At 39.3% G+C, this 21,816-nt stretch overlaps 1 protein-coding gene across 1 annotated transcript in view; it reads left to right on the top strand.

Moving 5' to 3' along the window:
• Window positions 1–21,816, top strand: part of LOC128651692 (C4b-binding protein alpha chain) — a 239,370-nt gene that overhangs the window by 101,897 nt on the left and 115,657 nt on the right. Inside the window, exon 7 of the mRNA XM_053704679.1 lies at window positions 9,583–9,762. Coding sequence (XP_053560654.1) covers window positions 9,583–9,762 — 180 coding nt within the window. The remainder of the gene's footprint in view (window positions 1–9,582; window positions 9,763–21,816) is intronic.

The raw sequence follows: 21,816 nt of genomic DNA, 5'->3' as shown, positions 1-21,816 counted from the left end.
TTTAATTATATGATTAATACCCACACTCCTGTTCACGAGCCTAACATGACCAGGGCTGTTATTGGAGGCTATGAATTTATGCTGGTGTTGATTGGCTCACCAGCAAGCACCATAAGCTCAGGAGCAGTAGTATATTGCCACTCCAAAGCTGATTTTACACATAGGCAAGCAACAGTGCAATAACAAAATGCTCTAACACATTAAAACATGTTATCATTACACTATTAAGCACCTTTAATGGGTTTTCATTTTCTTAAAAACTTTACTTCCTGTGATGAGAGTGGAAGTGTGACATCACCAGATAGTTACTAAATCTGATGTGTTGTTCAGTCTGTATGCTTCTATACTCTGAAGAGAACATAGTTAATAGTGTAACCTGCAAAGTCAATATCTGCTATGAGGAATTAAATCCTATCTGGAATACAGGATTTAAGTATATACTCCTCCTCCCCCTCCTTCTTCTTTCTTTATATTGAGCAGCCAAAGGTAAACAAAACAAGTGTGAAATGGTTACACATCTGATAACTGCTGACGAATCCAGGATCACAAAAGAAAGGCTCCGTGTTGATTGAAGTCTTCCTCACAAAGCCAGGGGTGTAATCCGTTTGTGTAACAGACTGAGAGCTTACTCGGTAGCTGTATCAGCTGTTCCCCCGGCGTGGGCTCTTCACACGTGAAGCAGGATCCAAATGATGCATGTCGATGATGTCACGTATGACGCGTAGACAAGGGGAGTGACTGGAGCACTGCCTGGTAACTGCAGAGTGGTTCCTATGACTGGTGGTAGAACAGCAGGAACAAAGATTTGGAGCCACTGCATAAGATTAAAAAGTCTTTATTTGTTCCAAACAAAAGTTAAAAAGCATGGAGCATCACACAGTGTAGAAAAGAGAGCAGCACCAATGCTGACATATTTTAGCCCTCAGGCCGTAATCATAGCATGTTAGTGACCACGAGGCACAAGAAGTGTCCTTTGTAGGGTCTGTTGTTGAACGGTCTGGTTCAGGCGAAGATTGGCAGGTTACCCTTACAGTAATGGGAGCCAAGGTTGCTTTCAAGATTGACACAGGAGCAGACATTACCGTTATGTCCCTTGAAGCATTCATAAAACTGCCTCGACAGCCTCAGCTGGCGAAAGTTACGATGAAGATCCACAGTCCTGGAGGCCGCATTGATTGTACAGGGAAATTTCTCGCTATCTGCAAGTACAAACAGAAGAAATTCACCATGTGGGTACATGTAATTAGAGGACAGTGTGTTAACAACCTATTAAGCAGGAAAGCAGCCTGTGGTTTGGGCCTTGTCGCCAGAGTAAATGAGATTACGGAAGACATGTTTGGTGAATAGGGCCTGCTTAATTGCAACCTAGTCCGAATATCACTGAAAGTTGATGCAGTCCCATACAGCATTACTACTCCTCGTAGAATTCCATTCCCGCTCATGCCTCAAGAGGAGAAGGAACTTCTGCGTATGAAGAATAAGGGAGTTATTGAAGAGGTGACTGGTGTGCCCCCATTGTGCCCGTTTTGAAGAAGAATGGGAAGGTACATATCTGCGTAGACTTGAAACGACTGAATGAGGCGGTGAAAAGAGAGAGATATGTGCTGCCGACACTTGAAGATATAGCTCCAAAACTGACTGGGGCAAAGTTCTTCTTTACACTGGATGCTTCCAGTGGCTTCTGGTACCTCTAGACCCAAAGTGTCGCAAACTGACTACTTTCATTACACCGGTAGGTCAGTTTTGCTTCTCCAGACCTCCCTTCAGGATATCCTCTGCCCGTGAAATCTTTCAAAGAGAGATGAGTTCCCTCCTAAGGGATAACGAGGGCACGGCAGTCAGCATGAATGACATTTTAGTGTATGGGTCTACACTGGAAGAACATGATCAGTGATTGAGCTGTGTGCTGCAGACCATCAGAATGTTTGGGCTGAAATTAAATAAAGAAAAATGCCATTTTAGAAAACCTGAATTATGTTATTTTGGGCACGTTATCAATGGAGATGGTATCGCGAGACCCTGACAAAATCTTTGCTATTAAACAGATGAAGTCCTTCTGATATACTTGAGCTGAGACAAATATTGGGCCTTGTGAATTATGTGGGCAGGTTCCTACCAGATTTCTCTAGAGTATTACACCTTATTACCGAATTGTTGAAGAAAGATGTTTCCTGGGTCTGTGGACTTCCACAAGAAGAAGCTTTTACACAGGTCAAGTCCCTGCTGGGGTCTGCCCCAGTGCTGGGGTTCTGCGACCCTTCTAAAAAGACTGTGGTTAGTGCCAATGCAAGCAGTTATGGGTTAGGGGCCGCTCTCCTGCAGCTGAATAAGAACAAACTACAACCCATTGCCTACTGTTCCGGCTGCAGAATCGAAATATGCCTAAATTAAGAAAGAGTGCCTGGCTGCAGTTTGGGTCTATGAGCACTTCCAGCGTTACCTAGCGGGCCTGGAGAAGTTTAGTCTGGAAACTGACCATAAACCATTAGTCCCTCTGATCAATTCCTATGATATTGACAAGACACCCCTAAGATGCCAGAGAATTCTGATGAGGCTGCTCAGGTTCAACGTTCAGGCAGTGAATGTGCCGGGGAAACAAATGGTAGTGGCAGATACACTTTCCTGGCTCCCCTAATCCGCCGCCCCGAAATTGCTGACACCTAAAAAAAGTTATTAACCCCTAATCTGCCGTCCCTGACATCGGCGACGCTAAATAAAGTTATTAACCCTCAATCTGCAGCTCCCGACATCACCGCCACTATAATAAAGTTATTAGCCCCTAATCTGCCACCCCCGACATCGCCACCACCAATAAAAGCTATTAACTCCTATTCCGCCGCCTCCCACATCTCCGCCACTAAATAAACCTATTAACCCCTAAACCGCCAGCCCCCCACATTGCAAAACACTAAATTAAACTATTAACCCCTAAACCTAACACCTCTAACTTTAAATTAAAATTACAATATAACTCTATTTAAATAAATAAAAACTTACCTGTGAAATAAAAATAATCCTAACATTAAGCTATAAATTAACCTAACCTTACTATTCTAATAAAATTAAAAAACTACCAATTAAAATATCTAAATTACAAATTTAAAAAAACCTAACACTACGAAAAATCTAAATTACAACTAAAAAATAATAAACACTAAAATCACAAAAAATAAAACACACTAAGATTACAAAAAATAAATAAACTAAATGATCAAAAATAAAAACAATTACACCTAATCTAATAGCCCTATAAAAATAAAAAAGCCCCCCAAAATAACAACACCCTCTGACCTATACCAATAACCCTTAAAATGACCTTTTGTAGGGCATTGCCCTAAAGAAATCAGCTCTTTTACCTGTAAAAAAATACAAAGTCCCCCCAACAGTAAAACCCACCACCCAACCAACCCCCCCCAAAAAAACCTAAGCTACCCATTGCCCCTAAAGGGGCATTTGTATGGGCATAGCCTTAAAAGGCCATTCAGCTCTTTTGCATTGCCCTAAAAAGGGCATTTAGCTCTTTTTCAAATTGCCTATGCCTTAACTAAAAAAAAAACACCCAAAAAAAAAACAAACAACCTAACACTAACCCCAGAAGATCTACTCACGGTTTCTGAAGTCCGGACATCCAGGCGGAGAGAATTGTTTATCCAGGCGGCGAGGTCTTTATCCAGGTGGCGAGGTCTTCATCTATCCTGGAACAGAGCTGTGATGAGAGCAGGAAGTGATGTCACTAGTTTGGGGGCGGGGCTTAGGTCCGGTAGTCTGTGTCGCAGTTAGTTAGTACAATCAACCTAACTAGATGTATGTTTCTATGCTCTGTAATAAAATAGAGTTGTACCATCATTGCTGTGTCCTGCATATGTCCTGCATCTCATGACATGGTGTCAGAAGTTCTGGCCTGCGCTTCTGTTCCTGATCGATGACAATGTCAAAGTTTACCCCACCTGAACCTTTTGACTTCTCTCAGCCTGCAGCTTGGCCCACATGGCATCAGCGGTTTCAGCGCTTCAGGATTGCTTCCAAACTGAACAAGGAGAGTGGTGAAGTACATGTTAATTCTCTTTTATACTCTATGGGGAAAGATGTGGAGCCAGTGTTCAATTCTTTTACTTTCCAAGAAGGGGAAGAATTAAACTTTGATATAGTTATGGATAAACTCAGTGCCCACTTTGTGCCCAAAAGAAATGTGATTCATGAGAGAGCTTGTTTTCACAAACGTAATCAGCGTGTGGGAGAATCTGTGGAGTCATTTGTGCGCAGCCTGAATGAACTAGCTGAATTTTGTGAGTTTGGTGTTGCTAAAGAAGAGCAAATCAGAGACAGAATAGTTATTGGAATTGCAGATGCTGAAGTCTCACTGAAGCTGCAGTTAGAGCCTGATTTAACATTAGATGGGGCTATTAGGATGGCCCGCCAGAGTGAACTGGTGAAAAAGAAAAGTGCTGATCTGAGGTCTGAGAGTATTGTGGATGAAGTGCAACAGTCCAGGAAAACTGCTAGTGAAAGGCACAGTGTGAGCGGTAGATCTAAGATAATGGATAGGCCTAGAAGTGGATGGGCGCAGCATGCCCGATGCACACGGTGCTACCGTGCCCATGATCAGAGTGTTATATGCCCGGCCAGAGATAAAAGATGCAGAAAATGTAACAGAATGGGCCATTTTGAAGTGGTGTGTAAAACTGAATACATTAAGGAGATGCAGGTGGACAGTGACCAGGAGGGTCAGGAAGTGTCTTTTGTGGGTTCTGTTGTGGAACGGCCAAGCTCAGAGGAAGATTGGAAGGTTACTTTTACTGTAATGGGAGCCAAAGTTGATTTTAAGATTGACACAGGAGCAGATAACACTGTAATGTCTTTTGCTGCATTTATGAAACTGCCTCGACAGCCCCAGCTGGCGAAGGTTACTACAAATGTCTATAGTCCTGGTGGCCGAATTGATTGTGTGGGGAAATTTCTTGCCAGCTGTGAGTACAAGCAAAGGAAGTTCACTATGTGGGTGCATGTGATTCGAGGTCAGTGTGTTAGCAATTTATTGAGCAGAAAAGCAGCCTGTGACTTGGGCCTCGTGGCCAGAGTGAATGAGATCTCTGAAGATATGTTTGGTGAATTGCGTCTACTGAATTGCAAACCAGTCCGTATAGCACTTAAAAGTGACGCAGTCCCATACAGTATTTCTACTCCCCGTAGAATTCCGTTCCCGCTCATGCCTCGAGTGGAGAAGGAGCTTATGCGCATGAAGTCTATGGGGGTTATTGAAGAGGTTGTTGAAGCAACTGATTGGTGTGCCCCCATTGTTCCTGTTGCAAAGAAAAATTGAAAGGTGCGCATCTGTGTGGACCTGAAAAGGTTGAATGAGGCAGTGAAGAGAGAGAGATTTGTGCTGCCGACATTAGAAGACATAGCTCCAAAGTTGGCTGGGGCAAAGTTCTTTTCTACATTGGACGCTTCTAGTGGCTTTTGGCAGATCCCCCTGGATCCAAAGTGCCGCAAGCTGACTACCTCTGCCCCAGAAATTTTTCAAAGGGAAATGAGTTCTGTCTTAAGTGACCATGGCACGTGGGCACGGCAGTCGTCATGGACGACATTCTAGTGTATGGGTCAGCGTTTAAGTTGTGTGCTGCAGGCTATCAAAGAGTCTGGGCTGAAGTTAAATAAAGAAAAATGCCATTTTAGGAAAACTGAATTATGTTACTTTGGGCATATCATCAATGGGAATGGCATCAAGCCAGACCCCGAGAAAATTTGTGCTATTGAACAGATGAAAAGTCCTTCTGATGTATATGAGCTGAGACAGATATTGGGCCTTGTAAATTATGTGGGCAAGTTTCTTCCAGATTTATCAACAGTTCTACACCCTATCACAGAGATACTAAAGAAAGATGTTGCCTGGGTCTGGGGACCTTCACAAGAAAAATCTTTTATGCAGACCAAGTCCCTGCTGGGGTCTGCCCCAGTGCTGGGGTTCTACGACCCTTCCAAAAAGACTGTGGTTAGTGCTGATGCAAGCAGTTATGGGTTGGGGGCTGCTCTCCTGCAGTTAAATGAAAATAATCTACAGCCCATCGCCTACTGTACCCGCACACTGATGGCTGCTGAGTCAAAATACGCTCAAATTGAGAAAGAGTGCCTGGCTGCAGTTTGGGCCTGTGAGCGCTTTCAGCGTTATCTAGTTGGTTTAGAGAAATTTAGTCTGGAGACTGACCATAAACCGCTAGTCCCTCTAATCAACTCGTATGATATCGACAAAACACCCTTAAGATGCCAGAGACTTTTAATGAGACTACTCAGGTTCAATGTTCAGGCAGTGCATGTGCCGGGGAAACAACTGGTTGTGGCAGATACACTATCCAGGCTCCCGCTGGCTGCTGCTGAAAAATCCTCAACCGAATCTGAGGTGAAAGTGTATGTTGATTCGGTTCTGGCCTCAAAGTCCATTTATTCAAGGAAACTGGAAGAAATAAAGAAAGAGACATATTTGGACACAGATCTGCAAGAGGTTATACGGTACATAAAAGAAGGCTGGCCCGAGAGCCGGGCAGCCTGGATGTCTTTAAGTTCTTACCAGTCAGAGAGGTCACAGCTCACAGAGCTGGAGGGGTTGGTGCTGTTCCAAGACCGCATCGTTATTCCTGTCAGCATGAGGAAGGAGATGTTAAACAGGATTCACGATGGCCACTTAGGCATTACAAAGTGCAGAGAAAGGGCAGCTACAGCTGTGTGGTGGCCTGGGATCAGCTCCGACATTGCAAATCACGTGTCTAAATGTGCCTTTTGCCGGGAACGCCGGCCTACTCAGAGAAGGGAGCCCTTGATTTCTACTCCGCTGCCTGCGGGGCCGTGGCAGAAATTAGCTGCTGATTTGTGTGAACTGCACGGGAAAAAGTTCCTTGTTGTGATCGACTACTATTCCAGGTATTTGGAAATTGCACCTTTGAATGATATCACAAGTCAAGCCGCTATCATTCGTCTGAAGAGCTTGTTTGCCCGGTGGGGCATTCCGATGGAGCTGGTGAGTGATAATGGCATGCAGTTCACTTCTGCAGAGTTCAGTGCTTTCAGCAGGGAATATGACTTCGTACATTCCACGTCAAGTCCACATTACCCGCAGGCCAACGGAATGGCTGAAAAGGCAGTTCAAACAACAAAGTTCATTTTAACGCAATCTGAACCGTATCTAGCCCTCTTGTCATACAGGGCGATGCCCATTCAAGCCACCGGGTTTAGCCCGGCACAGCTAATGCTAGGATGCCAGATTCGCACCACTTTACCCTCAGTGGGTGTCTTCAAGCCGACTGGCTCTGTTCCTCGGGACGAAGTCCTTAGGAGGGATGAAGAGGCCAAAAAGGGTTATCGTTTCTTCTACGACAGGAGACATTCTGTCAGGCCCTTACAGGAACTAAATGCGGGGCAAAGTGTCAGAATTAAACTGGATGATGAGAAGAAATGGAAGACGCCTGCTACGGTAATTGGACGCTCTCCAGAACCAAGGTCTTATGCAGTCCTTACTGATGGAGGGACGGTTACACGTCGTAACCGAAGACATCTTCAGCCTGTACCTGAGAGTCTGGAACTGGATGCCTCAGTACCACCGCCAGTGGGATCCCCTGTTCTAAGAGAGGTGCCTTCCCCTCAGCAAGATCACAGCGGGGATATGTCTCTGCCTCCAGCGGACTCTTATTCACCTTCTTCTGTATCAGAGGACAGTTCTTGCAAAGTTACATCAAGCGAAAAAGTGGTGAAACTTCCGGCCCGATATAGGGACTGACTTTAGCTAGAACAGTGACCGCAAATATGGGCAGAAAAATCCCATGGTCACTGTGGACTAGGGTAGTCTACCCCGATGTCCAAGTCAGGATGTAATTAATGTTGTTTATTTTTCTGTAACCTATTTACCATATACTGTTCAAAAATGTTGTTGTATGCTCTTTGTATACCCTGTTATTTGTTATATTTATATGTATGCTTCGCCCTTTGAAAGGGGGAAGATGTGATGAGAGCAGGAAGTTATGTCACTAGTTTGGGGGCGGGGCTTAGGTCCGGTAGTCTGTGTTGCAGTTAGTTAGTACAATCAACCTGACTAGATGTATGTTTCTATGCTCTGTAATAAAATAGAGTTGTACCATCATTGCTGTGTCCGGCATATGTCCTGCATTTCATGACAGGAGCCATCATGGAAACTGATCCCATCCTGCGCATAGCGTCTTCTTCATACGGTCGCCGCCGTACACTGAAGTTGAATGCAAGGTAGCCATTTCAAAAAAGCATCCCTTGCATTCCTATTGGCTGATTTGATTCTTCAAATTCAAATCAGCCAATAGGATGAGAGCTACTGATATCCTATTGGCTGTTCAAATCAGCCATTAGTATTTCAGTAGCTCTCATCCTATTGGTTGATTTGAACAGCCAATAGGATTTCAGTAGCTCTCATCCAATTGGCAGATTTGAATTTGAAGAATCAAATCCGCCAATAGGAATGCAAGGGGCGCCATTTTGAAACGGTGACCGTATGAAGAGGACGCTCCGCGCAGGATGGGATCAGCTTCCAGGATGGCTCCGCTCCATGCCGCCAGGATGAAGATAGAAGACTTGTTCTCTTGCTATCTTTATTTAAAAAGCAGGAATGTAAAAGCATAGGAGCCGGCCCATTTTTGGTTCAGAACCTGGGTTATGCTTGCTTATTGGTGGCTAAATGTCAGCCACCAATAAGCAAGCGCTATCCATGGTGCTGAACCTAAAATTGGCCGGCTCCTTCAGTTTAAATTCCTGATTTTTAAATAAATATAGCAAGTGAACGAAGAAAACTTGATAATACGAGTAAATTAGAAAGTTGCTTAAAATTGCATGCTCTATCTGAATCAGGAAAGAAAATTTAGGTTTAGTATCCCTTTAATTAATTAGTGTTATAAAAAGGCCCTCTCTAGTTTACTGTGTTTATTTTGGTGCACAGTCCTTTTTTTATTTATTTTGTATACAGACACATATATATTAGCTATTTGTAGTCAAATACCTGGCCATATACCATAAACCTTTTTAACCTCTGTAAAAAAAATATACGAGGTGTAACACTTTATTTTAATGTATTGATGTTGTGTTTGGCGAAACTTTTTTTTAAGTCCCGAGTGCTTATTTAGTTTGCAGTCAAGCAAAACCATTTACTTTTAACTTGTAATATGTGCAAAAGTTAGCGAGGGCGCGATATATTGCTTATCTCAACCTGCAATAACAATAATGCACTTGCAATCTAGTATTTAAATAAGAAATAATGTAAAAAAAATATATAAATACAACTAAATTGACTGACTTTCAGTTGAGCAATAAATTGTTAGTAATAATAAATAAATAAATCAGTAGTATATGTAGACATTTTTACCAAACCATTAAAGTATAAAGTAACTTATGCTTATAAAATAATATCAACATTTGTATAAGTTAAACTGAAGATTGAGGCAAAGCAGTGTCCTAAAATACGTGTCTAGAATCAGTGATATATACTTTTTCTAATTTTGCAAACACAGGTATTCACAAAAGGAACATTTATTTTAATTTTCTCTTTAACATTTTTTTTTCTTTTATTCTTAGTTGTGAGCTGTCCAAGTCCAAACATACCCAATGCAGATAGGATGTCAGGATTTGTTGGTCCGTACATATTAAATTCTGGAGTGTCATTTAAGTGTAAGGTTGGTTTCTATATAAATGGATCCAGCATCTCCACATGCAATATTGATAGTCACTGGGAGCCACCGTTACCTGAATGTCTGCGTAAGTTACAATATTGTATTTTACAGATGTTTTGTATTGTTTTGTATTGTTGATATTATATATATATATACAGTATACAAGATACTTCATATCCCCATGCATGCATTTTCTCAAAGGTTGTAGCATATCCTCTAAAAACAATGTGGGAAACACCTTTGAATAGCATAAAACCTATGTGCATTTCGTTACAGAGCCCAACAAAAATAACATTTATATAGAAAACAGGCTTGTCAGTGTATGGGCCACATGGACTTTCATTCGGCTAAATTACAAGTTTGTGGTACTGCTATACCGCAGACAAATTGTCCATTGCGTATGGAATGGCTGGTAACGCATTATACAAGTCGCTATACCCCAAGCATTTTAGTCCTTACGTAACCCTCCATTCCGCGCTCAAAAAATGATAGCGCCGTATTACAGGTTGTGCGGTCCAGCTAAAATGCCTGTATTACAGCCTATACTGATACGAGCCATTCTGCGATCTGAGACCAGTAGTTATGGATTTTGCAAAACAAAAATGTTTCACAAAACTCATAACTAAAATGTTACAAAGCACACTAACACCCATAAACTACCTATTAACCCCTAAACTGCCACCCTCCCACATCGCAAATACTATAATAAACATATTAACCCCTAATCTGCCTCCCATTCACATCGCCAACACTAAAATAAACCTATTAACCCCTAAACCGCTGGCCCCCCACATCGACAATGCTATATAAACCTATTAACCCCTAAACCGCCAACCCCCCACATCGCAACTAATAACTAAACCAATTAACCCCTAAACCGCCAGTCCCCCACATCATAGCTAATAAACTAAACCTATTAACCCGTAAACTGCCGGCCCCCCACATAGCAGAACACTAAATTAAATTATTAACCCCTAAACCTAACACCCCCCTAACTTTAAATTAAAAGTTACAATATAACTATCTTAAAATAAATAAAAACTTATCTGTGAAATAAAAAAAAAAACTAAGATTAAACTATAAATTAACCTAACATAACTATTCTAATAAAACAAAAAAAATACTAATTAAAAATCCTAAATTACATGATTAAAAAAACCTAACACTACGTAAAAATAAAAAATCTAAATTACAAATTGAAAAAAAGCTACTACGAAAAAAAATTAAAAATCTAACATTACAAAAAAATAATAAACACTAAAAATATGAAAAATAAAAACTCTAAGATTACAAAAAATAATAAACGAAATTATCAAAAATAAAAACAATTACACCTAATCTAATAGCCCTATAAAAATCCCCCCAAAATATAAACACCCCCTAACCTAACAATAAACTACCAACAGCCTTTAAAAAGGCCTTTTGAAGGTCATTGCCATAAGTTAAACATCTCTTTTACATTAAAAAATTACAAAGTCCCCCCTAAAAGTAAACCCCCCACCCAACCAAACCCCCAAAATAAAAAAAACCTAAGTCTAAAAAAATCCAAAGCTACCCATTGCCCCATAAGGGGCATTTGTATGGGCATTGCTCTCATCCTATTGGCTGATTTGAAAATGTCAGCCAATAAGAATGCAAGGTACCCCATTTTTAAATGGGTACCTTGCATTCAAGCTTCAGTGTACGGCAGTGATCGTATAATGAGGACGCTCCACGCGGGATGTCATCGCCTGTCCTGGACAGCTTTGCTCAACATGTCCACTACTCCGCGCCACCGGGATGAAGATAGAAGATGGCCCCACGATGGAGGAAGATGTCGCCGTCTGGATATAGAATTCTCGCTGCCTGGATGAGTATGGATGACCGGACTTCAGGTACCGTGAGTAGATATTCTGGGACTAGTGTTAGGTTTTTTTTTTTTTGTTTTTTTTTGTGTGGTTTTATTTTTTTAGATTAGGGATGGGCAGTAAAAGAGCTGAAAGAGCTTGCCGAAACACGTTGCTCTATTATTTCACTTTTTAGTCCCTTCATGGCATCTGTAGTTGTACAGCACCTAGCTTCAATTTTTGTTACAAGCTGGAAGACGGCTTGCATGGGAGAAAAGCAACATAGTTGCGATTAAAGTTCTGGAGGTCCCCAGACGGCTCAAAGTGGCGGTTCATATCTGCAAGTCCCCAGTTTGATGTGACGAAAAACTAACCATTCGGTGTAAGTAATTAAGTGCACTTTTGTTTATGAACACTTTATCGGCTAGATTAAAAGTCTTGCGTTAGCCTTAAAAAGCAGCGTTAAGGGGTCCTAACGCTGCTTTTTAATGCCCGCTGGTAGTACGAGTCAGGCAGGTATGGGTGTACCGCTCACTTTTTTCCGCGATTTTAGCATACCGCAAATCCCCTTACGTCAATTGCATATCCTATCTTTTTAATGGGATTTGCCTAACGCCGGTATTACGATCACTGGAAAAAGTGACCGGTACACCCTTGTCCTGTCCAGACTCCTAACGCATTTAAAAGTCAGTAGTTAAGAGTTTTATGGGCTAACGCCGGAACAACTAAAGTGCTAAAAAGTACACTAACACCCATAAACTACCTATTAACCCCTAAACCAAGGCCCCCCTCACATCGCAAACACTATAATAAAATTATTTAACCCCAAATCTGCCGACCGGATATCGCCTCCACTTTAATAAATGTATAAACCCCTAAACCGCCGCACTCCCGCCTCGCAAACACTAGTTAAATTTGATTAACCCCTAATCTGCCGTCCCTAACATCGCCGACACCTACCTAAATTATTAACACCTAATCTGCCGCCCCTAACTTCGCCACCACTATAATAAATGTATTAACCCCTAAACCTAAGTGGCAGAAGTCTTCATCGGATCCGGCCAGAAGAGGACATCCAGACCGGCAGAAGTCTTCATCCAGGCGGCATCTTCTATCTTCTTCCATCCGGAGCGGGTCAATCTTGAAGACATCCGACGTGGAGCATCCTCTTCCTTCTTGATCCGATGACTGAATGAAGGTTCCTTTAAGTGACATCATCCAAGATGGCGTCCCTTCAATTCCGATTGGCTGATAGAATCCTATCAGCCAATCGGAATTAAGGAAGGAAAAATCCTACTGACTGATGCAATCAGCCAATTTTTTTATTTTCTGTAATTTAGTGTTTTTTTCCCCCCGTAATTTAGTTTATTTAAATTAATTGTAAATAATTGTAGGTAGTTTAGGTAAAGTTTAATTATAGTGTAGTGTTAGGTGTAATTGTAACTTAGGTTAGGATTTATTTTACAGATAATTTTGTATTTATTTTAACTAGGTAGCTATTAAATAGTTAATAACTATTTAATAACTATTTACCTAGTTAAAATAAATACAAAGTTGCCTGTAAAAAAAATATAAATCCTAAAATGGCTACAATGTAACTATTAGTTATATTGTAGCTATCTTAGGGTTTCTTTTACAGGTAAGTATTTAGTTTTAAATAGGAATAATTTAGATAATTATAGTAAATTTATTTAGATTTATTTAAATTATATTTAAGTTAGGGTTAGACTTAGATTTAGGGGTTAATAAATTTATTATAGTGGCGGCGACGTTGGCGGCGGCAGATTAGGGGTTAATAAATTTATTATAGTTGTTTCGACGTTGGGGGGCAGATTAGGGGTTAATAAATAAAATGTAGGGTTCGGCGATGTTGGGGGCAGCAAATTAGGGGTTCATAGGGATAATGTAGGTGGTGGCGGTGTCCGGAGTGGCAGATTAGGGGTTAATAAATATAATGTAGGTGTCGGCGATGTCGGGGCAGCAGATTAGGGGTTAATAAGTGTAAGATTACGGGTGTTTAGACTCGGGGTTCATGTTAAGGTGTTAGGTGCAGACATAAAAAGTATTTCCCCATAGGAAACAATGGGACTGCGTTAGGAGCTGAACGCTGCTTTTTTGCAGGTGTTAGGTTTTTTCAGCCAGCTCAGCCCCATTGTTTCCTATGGGGAAGTCGTGCACGAGCACGTTTAGCCAGCTTACCGCTACCGTAAGCAACGCTGGTATTGAGGTGAGATGTGGAGCTAAATTCTGCTCTACGCTCACTTTTTTGCGGCTAACGCCAGGTTTAAAAAAACCTGTAATACCAGCGTTACTTTAGGTGAGCGGTGAGCTGAAACTAAGCGTTAGCAACGCACCCCTCATACCGCAAAACTCGTAATCTCGCCGTATATTTGCCTAAAAAGGTTCTCTTTCTGTTGTTTATCTGTCTGCAGTTAACTAACAACAGTAAAGCACCTGCAAAAACCTGACGCTTATTGCATCTCCACAAACCAGAATATTTGTGCTTTAACATGCTCTAAACTGACTTTTTATGGACTTTTAACTCTTCAATGTACTTTTTATTGTAATTTTATTTTTTGAATTTATGTGATCCATATGTAAATGATTTGATTTATGAATGTTATCTTTTTTGTATGTTGTGCTACGTTTTAAATGGTTTACCGGAACCATATTACTATTAAAATTATAGGGCGCAATCCGATATACGGCGCAGGTTTCGGCGCAAGCGTGGAAACCTGCGCCGCCCGTAGTTTCACCTCGCACATCGACCTATCACATATACGGCGCCGACAGTTGCTAAAGTGCCGTAAGTCGGACAAACTAGCGATGTCCAGAAATAAGCGTAAGTACACATTTCTGGAGTCGCCAGTGACTTACGGCACTTTAGAAACTGTCGCCGCCTAAAAAAAACTAACTAAAGTATAAAATCTCCCGTAACTGTCTAACACGCCTCCCAAACATCATCCCGACACGTATACCCCTCTATCCGCAATCCCCCCTCTCACTCCTAATAATAAATATATTAACCCCTAAACTGCTGCTCCTAGACCCTGCTGCCAGCTACATTAAATGTATTACCCCCTAATCTGAGCCCCCTACACCGCTGCCACCTATATTATATGTATTACCCCCTAATCTGATCCCCCTACACCGCCGCCACCTATATTAACTCTATTACCTCCTAATCTGATCCCCCTACACAGCCACCACCTATAGTAACTCTATTACCCCCTAATCTGATCCCCCTACACCGCCGCCAGCTATATTAAATTTATTAACCCCTAATATGATTCCCCTACAACGCCGCCACCTATATTAAATTTATTAACCCCTAATATGATTCCCCTACACCGCCGCCACCTATATTAAATATATTAACCCCTAATCTAATCCCCCTACACCGCCGCCACCTATATTAAATATATTAACCACTAAACCTAAGTCTAACCCTAACACCCCCTAACTTAATTATGATTGAAATAAATCTAAATAATATTAATATTATTAACTAAATTATTCCTATTTAAAACTAAATACTTACCTATAAAATAAACCCTAAGATAGCTACAATATAATTAATAATTATATTGTAGCTATTTTAGGGTTTATATTTATTTTACAGGTAACTTTGTATTTATTTTAACTAGGTACAATAGCTATTAAATAGTTAATAACTATTTAATAGCTACCTAGTTAAAATAATTACCAAATTACCTGTAAAATGAATCCTAACCTAAGTTACCATTACACCTAACACTACCCTATCAATAAATTAATTAAATAAACTACAATTATCTCAACTAAAATACAATTAAATACACTAAACTATATTACAAAAAAAACAAACACTAAATTACAAAAAATAAAAAAGATTACAAGAATTTTAAGCTAATTACACCTAATCTAAGCCCCCTAATAAAATAAAAAAGCCCCCCAAAATAATAAAATTTCCCTACACTAAACTAAATTAAAAAAGTAATCAGCTCTATTACCAGCCCTTAAAAGGGCCTTTTGCGGGGCATTGCCCCAAAGTAATCAGCTCTTTTACCTGTAAAAAAAAATAACAACCCCCCCATTACAACCCACCACCCACACACCCCTACTCTAAAACCCACCCGATCCCCCCTTAAAAAAACCTAAGTCTAACCCCCAAGTGGTCCTTACCTGTCCTGAGGACAAGGTCCTGTTCAAGGCGGAGAAGTCTTCTTCCAAGCGGCGACATCTTCTTCTTCCAGGAACCAGCCGGCGTTGAGCGGAGGAGCTGAAGACCGATGACCGCGGAGCTGAAGACCGTCCACTCTGGAACTGAAGACCGGCGATGCTGGAACTGAAGATCTGCAATGCTGGAACTGAAGACCGGAGCCATGGAGCGTGGAGGATCCTCTTCATACGATCTCCGCCGTACACTGAATAGGAATTCAAGGTACGCGATTAAAAATGGCGTCCCTTGAATTCCTATTGGCTGATTTGAGCCTTCAAATTCAAATCAGCCAATCGGATGAGAGCTACTTTAATTCTATTGGCTGATTTGAATAGCCAATAGAATAAGAGCTACTGTAATTCTATTGGCTGATTAGAATAAATTTAAATTTAGGGGGTGTTAGGCTTAGGTGTTAATATTTTAATTTAGTTTTTTGCGATGTGGGGTGCGGCGGTTTAGGGGTTAATATGTTTATTAGTTGCGATGTGGGGGTTTGACGGTTTATGGGTTTATACTTTATTATAGAGTTGGCGATGTGGGTGGGTGGCGGATTAGGGGTTAATAGGTTTATTTATTAGTTGAGATGTGGTTTGCCAGCGGTTTAGGGGTTAATAGGTTTATTATAGTAGTTGCGATGTGGGTGGGTGGCGGATTAGGGGTTAATAGGTTTATTTATTAGTTGTGATGTGGGGGGCCAGAGGTTTAGGGGTTAAAAGGTTTATTTAGTGTCGATGTTGTCGGGGATGCAGCAGATTAGGGGTTAATAGCTTTATTTAGTGTCGGCAATGTCGGGGGCGGCGGATTAGGAGTTTTTAGACTAAGGGTTTATGTTAGGGTGTTAGGTTTAAAGGTAATTTTCTTTTCACCATAGACATCAATGGGGTTGCGTTACGGCAATTTGCCATTCCGCGATCGCAGGTGTTAGTTTTTTTCTAACACTCTCTCCCCATTGATGTCTATGGGGGAAAGCGTGCACGAGCACATAAACTCAGCCCTTGATTTTGTGCGGTTTTGAGCTTAACGCACCATAACGCACAGCACAAGGAGGTTTTTCAGTAACTCATAATGGAAGCGCTATGGAAAGTGTGATAACGCTCATCTTTTTGCATTATTTACACACCCTGTTTAGTGCAAAACTCGCAATTTAGGTGATTATTTGTTACCAAATTGGCCAAAGGAGCTATTGCAACACTACATGTTCTTAATAACTCATTATGTTTGAGGTTGTATAATGTGAGTGATATTTCATGTATTTCTCCAAAAACTGATGGTGCTTTTAAATGGGCATTGTCATGCTGCTGTGAATGGGACATAAGAGAATATTACACTTCAGGGATGTGTTTGCTGAACTTTTTGAACTATCAATTACATTATTGATAATGGAATGGTGTTAAGGTCTTTGTACTGAATATATGCTAGTTGTATGCACACATTACTGCCCCCCTATAGTCTGTTGCTTTGTGAGTTTGTATATTTATTTTGCTGGATGTTTTATTACATATATTTATATTAAATTATTATAACACTACAGAAACAGAATTATTTTCATTTTTGTACTGGTTTATTAAATTATTTGTTTCTTAATAAATTCTGAATAAAAATATTATTATTTAATATTATTTAATATTTTTTTCTCCTCTTTTGAATATATATATATATATATATATATATATATATATATATATACATACAGTATGTATATATATATATATATTAATTAAAGATTTAGGGAGAGAAATATAATCGTCAGGCACCCATATTTCCACTTTTGGGTAGATTGCCTGAAAATATTTATAAACCTGGATAGCGCTAGCTAGACCAAGTCCTGGTGCAGACCCCAGAAAATTTATTTGGTTCAAATATATTTATATAAGTAAATATATGTTGCACACAGCAGAGCTATACGAGATGCTGTATTTAAAGTAGGGGATTGCAGCACTCAGTAATAGCTTCTCAAACTCTAATATATAGAAACAAGCTGAAACAAAGTATCAAAACAAAGGCTCACACACAGATGGTCCAATTAACGTGTAACGCATTTATTTATACATGTGTATCCTGATCCTAAATGTGCCACTGCAGTGGAAACCTGATTAAATACCTATACTCATGAGTGCAAGGTACAGAATAATAATGACAATCTCAATGTTGCGCTAAATAATTCAATAAAACATGATAGATAACTTTCTATCATTCCCTAAATAGCTAAAGCACAAGTATGAAGATAATAATGTTCATCTAAAAACTTTAAATACCTTATAACCAGTTATATAAAGTTATCGAACTAGAGGTGATTAAAATATATCCATCGAAGGCTCAGCACCAGTTGGTCCTTTTTGATAGTGTTTAAACTCATTTGTTTAATCTCCTTTTCTTTAGTCTGTTAAACTTTGCGAAACCAAGGCAAATAGCAATGTATTGTTTTGTGTATACATGCAAGGGAATCTGAATAGTGGTGATGCTCTATGACCTATCCCATTGGCTGGTGTGTATACGCCTTAACCACTCCTGCAACATTGGCAACAGATTTAAATGAATGGAGAGATTACCTGTGACTGACAGTCCTGACGAGGCCCTGACGCAAAGCATTGTGGGGCGAAACGCGCGTCGACACAGTCATTTGAAAGTTTTAGCGGCAGTAAGCAAGTACCTGGATTGGTGTTGATTGATAACACTTTGTTCCTGAAAAAAGGTTGGCAGAGGCGAATGAAAGTGGATCTACCCAGTATAAGTCTCAAAGTTCAGATTGCACAAACGAAGGTGTCAAGAAACGGGACAAGTGATCTGGGTGAGACAGAAGCCGGAAGTCAAGCCCTGGCTCACTTCATATGGTATGCTTCAAGTCAGTGCCTAAAGAAACCGAAACCCGGTCATTGCTGCCTGGAACCTATCCTTACCTGGAAGAGGTTGTATACGTTTTTCTTTATCCTTTATTGCCGCAATTTGGAAAAAGCCTGATGTTATTATCAAACACTCATGGTTCACATGTGCTGACTTAGGAGGACGTCTTTACCTCGAATCTGTCAGCTGTTTCTCCTATAACAGTACCTTTCTTGGATGAACTCACATGTTGCTATTTTGCCAATAAGACATCCATACAATAATCTACATATAATTTGTGGAACTTTTGCTTCATTTGGGACATTTTGTTTCAGCTCCAATTTGATTCCTTATGTTATGTTTTGTTTTATTGAATTATTTAGCGCAACATTGAGATTGTCATTATTATTCTGTACCTTGCACTCATGAGTATAGGTATTTAATCAGGTTTCCACTGCAGTGGCACATTTAGGATCAGGATACACATGTATAAATAAATGCGTTACACGTTAATTGGACCATCTGTGTGTGAGCCTTTGTTTTGATACTTTGTTTCAGCTTGTTTCTATATATTAGAGTTTGAGAAGCTATTACTGAGTGCTGCAATCCCCTACTTTAAATACAGCATCTCGTATAGCTCTGCTGTGTGCAACATATATTTACTTATATAAATATATTTGAACCAAATATATATATATATATATATACATAATAAAATTGGCAAAAAAATATATATATACATAATAAAATTGGCACAAAAAAATATATATACATAATAAAATTGGCAAAATGTAAAATATATATATCATATATACTATATATAATTTAAAAAATAACATTTTCTTGTAAGTGAAAAACATAGGAATTTGAAGTTTTAATGCACTTGTCCTAGCGCACCTTACAGTTAATGTACAAGCGAAAGTCAGAAGAGGCTTTTGTAGTGTGCCCCATAGATGTCTATGGGCAAAGAGTACTAGCAACTTTTGTTTTCAACTTGTAATACTAGCACAAGAATAAGAGTGATACTGCTGAACCTGAGTGGAGTTAAAGCTCAATAGTGCTAATATGCTTGCACTCTACTTATAATTATTATTATTCTTTATTTATAAAGTACCAACAAATTCTGCAGTGCTGTCCATGGGTACAAAAGATAAAAGTACAATGATGATACAGTATATATTTTTTTTTTTATTAATTCAGCGTAAGTCCTTATATAAACAATAGCATTTAAAATTTAATATGAAGAATCGCGAGCTGGGCAATCAATCTACTTACACAATACTACCTCAATCATATCGACAGGGGATATAGCTGTAGTTGTCGAGGGTCCATGGCTTTCGTGGATCGGCGATCAATCCTTTCTCCTTGTATGCTTGAAGTCCGTGTAGATTGCTATGTCACTCCTCAAGCTCGTCCAATAGGTAATCCGGATCTCACATTGAAAAAAAAAGCTAAAAACAGAGCGAACATAGCATATTGTTTAATAAAGTACACATAAACAAATGATAAAATTGCACTCACAAGTGTAACCTTAATTAAATATGAGGTATCAGAATTGCGTATAAAAAGCCAGTAGGAATCCTGAAAGATCCAGTGCGATCCAATTTAAAACTACATTTACGGTGTCAATATAAAAAAACTACAAGTGTTTTAAAAAAAAACAACCCACAAAAGTAGTTAATAAAATGTCAATAAGTATGAAGCCGGGAACAACGTCTTGGAGAACCTGACACGTTTTAAAGTTTGTAACTTCTTCATCAGAGGTAGGTGTTGATTTATGTTGCCGGCATCTATTTATAACTCCCGCTTCTTGGGTAGTTGGTGGGGGGGTGTTCCCGGCTTGCTTTTGATAGATGCATTTCACCACTCCCCTATTAGTACTGTTCATTTTTATTAAAAATTTATTGTATATACATATATTTAAACGACAAATAGAGGGAGACTTAAGTTGCTGACATATATAGATACAAAGGAAATGACTGCTATACAATTACATGACATATATTTATATAAATGTTACTGCTGCATTAGCAGATTCTAAGTGTTCATCATTTGTTTTTTACAATTTATTACTTCACTATTTTATGTTATGGGTGATGTTTCTAGCAAAAAATAACTCCTGTACTTGGATAATAATTATGGTAATACTTAGGGCAAAAGAGGAAATAGGTTCTAAAGTCTATTTAGAACTCCCCCTACCAGCATAATAGTTGATTTAGAACCGGCTTATGCTATAATTGGAGGATACAGCCACTTCTCATTTAAATAGATCCTACAGGTTCAAAGATACATCTATATAATAATACAAAATGGAAAACCTCTATAGATATATCTAGTTGTTAGTACTGGGGGGATATATAAAAAAGCTCCTTGACTACAATAATCGTGGAATTAATAAAGGCAGAAGAAAATAAATAGGTTTAAGATAATAGGGTCTCTCACTACCAGCATAGTTGTGAATTTTAAAAAACGGCCCTTTTTATAAAAGGGAATATAGTTACTCTTAATTTCTACTATTCATATGGGAAAATGAAAGAAAGAAAAGAACAAACACAAACATTTTCATATAGTTTTTGCATTCTTTAAGATCACATAATATTTCTATGAAGTTGACCCTATATGAGTTGAAGTTTAATATCTATCTTACTTTTTGAGTATATTAAAAAGGTACAGCTGCAAAATTAGCAGTTTTTTGTCTATATTGTTTTCTCTTAACCTTATTAGTATTTAAAAGTATATCTCTATATGTGACCCTTCGTTTGGTTGTTAATTCGGTTTAACACTGTATTTATTTTATACCTGATGTCCTATGTAGTATAAGAAAATTGTCAGGAGCCAATTGTCCACTACCCAAATACACGCTTTGTGGCTGTTTATAAGAATGCCACAATGTCAACGTCTTTGTTAAGACCAGCAGGATGTAGAGTATTTAGGTAGTGGATCCAATAGGTCTCCCTCTGTCTTTATTTTTTTATACGGTCTCCCCCATTTTTATCAGGAACTGTTTCGGTATTTTTCATATGTTCTAAAAGTCTTGTTTTATAAATTCTTTTAAAACGACATATGTATTGTAAACCACAACCACATTCTAATAAATATACTATAAAGTCAGTTTTACAATTAGTAAGAGAATTGTTTTTACATTCTTTGTTAGAAATTGATTGATATGAGTGGGTTTATTGTGATTGTAGGCATGTAAACAGCCTTTACAACTCTTTCTGTTGCATTTAAAAAATCCATGGCTTTTATTTTCTAACCAATTTTTATGTTTAACTCTCTTCTTTAGTTTGCT

Source organism: Bombina bombina, chromosome 3, assembly GCF_027579735.1.
Source record: "Bombina bombina isolate aBomBom1 chromosome 3, aBomBom1.pri, whole genome shotgun sequence".
NCBI lineage: Eukaryota > Metazoa > Chordata > Amphibia > Anura > Bombinatoridae > Bombina > Bombina bombina.
This window is presented reverse-complemented; position numbering and strand designations above follow the sequence as displayed.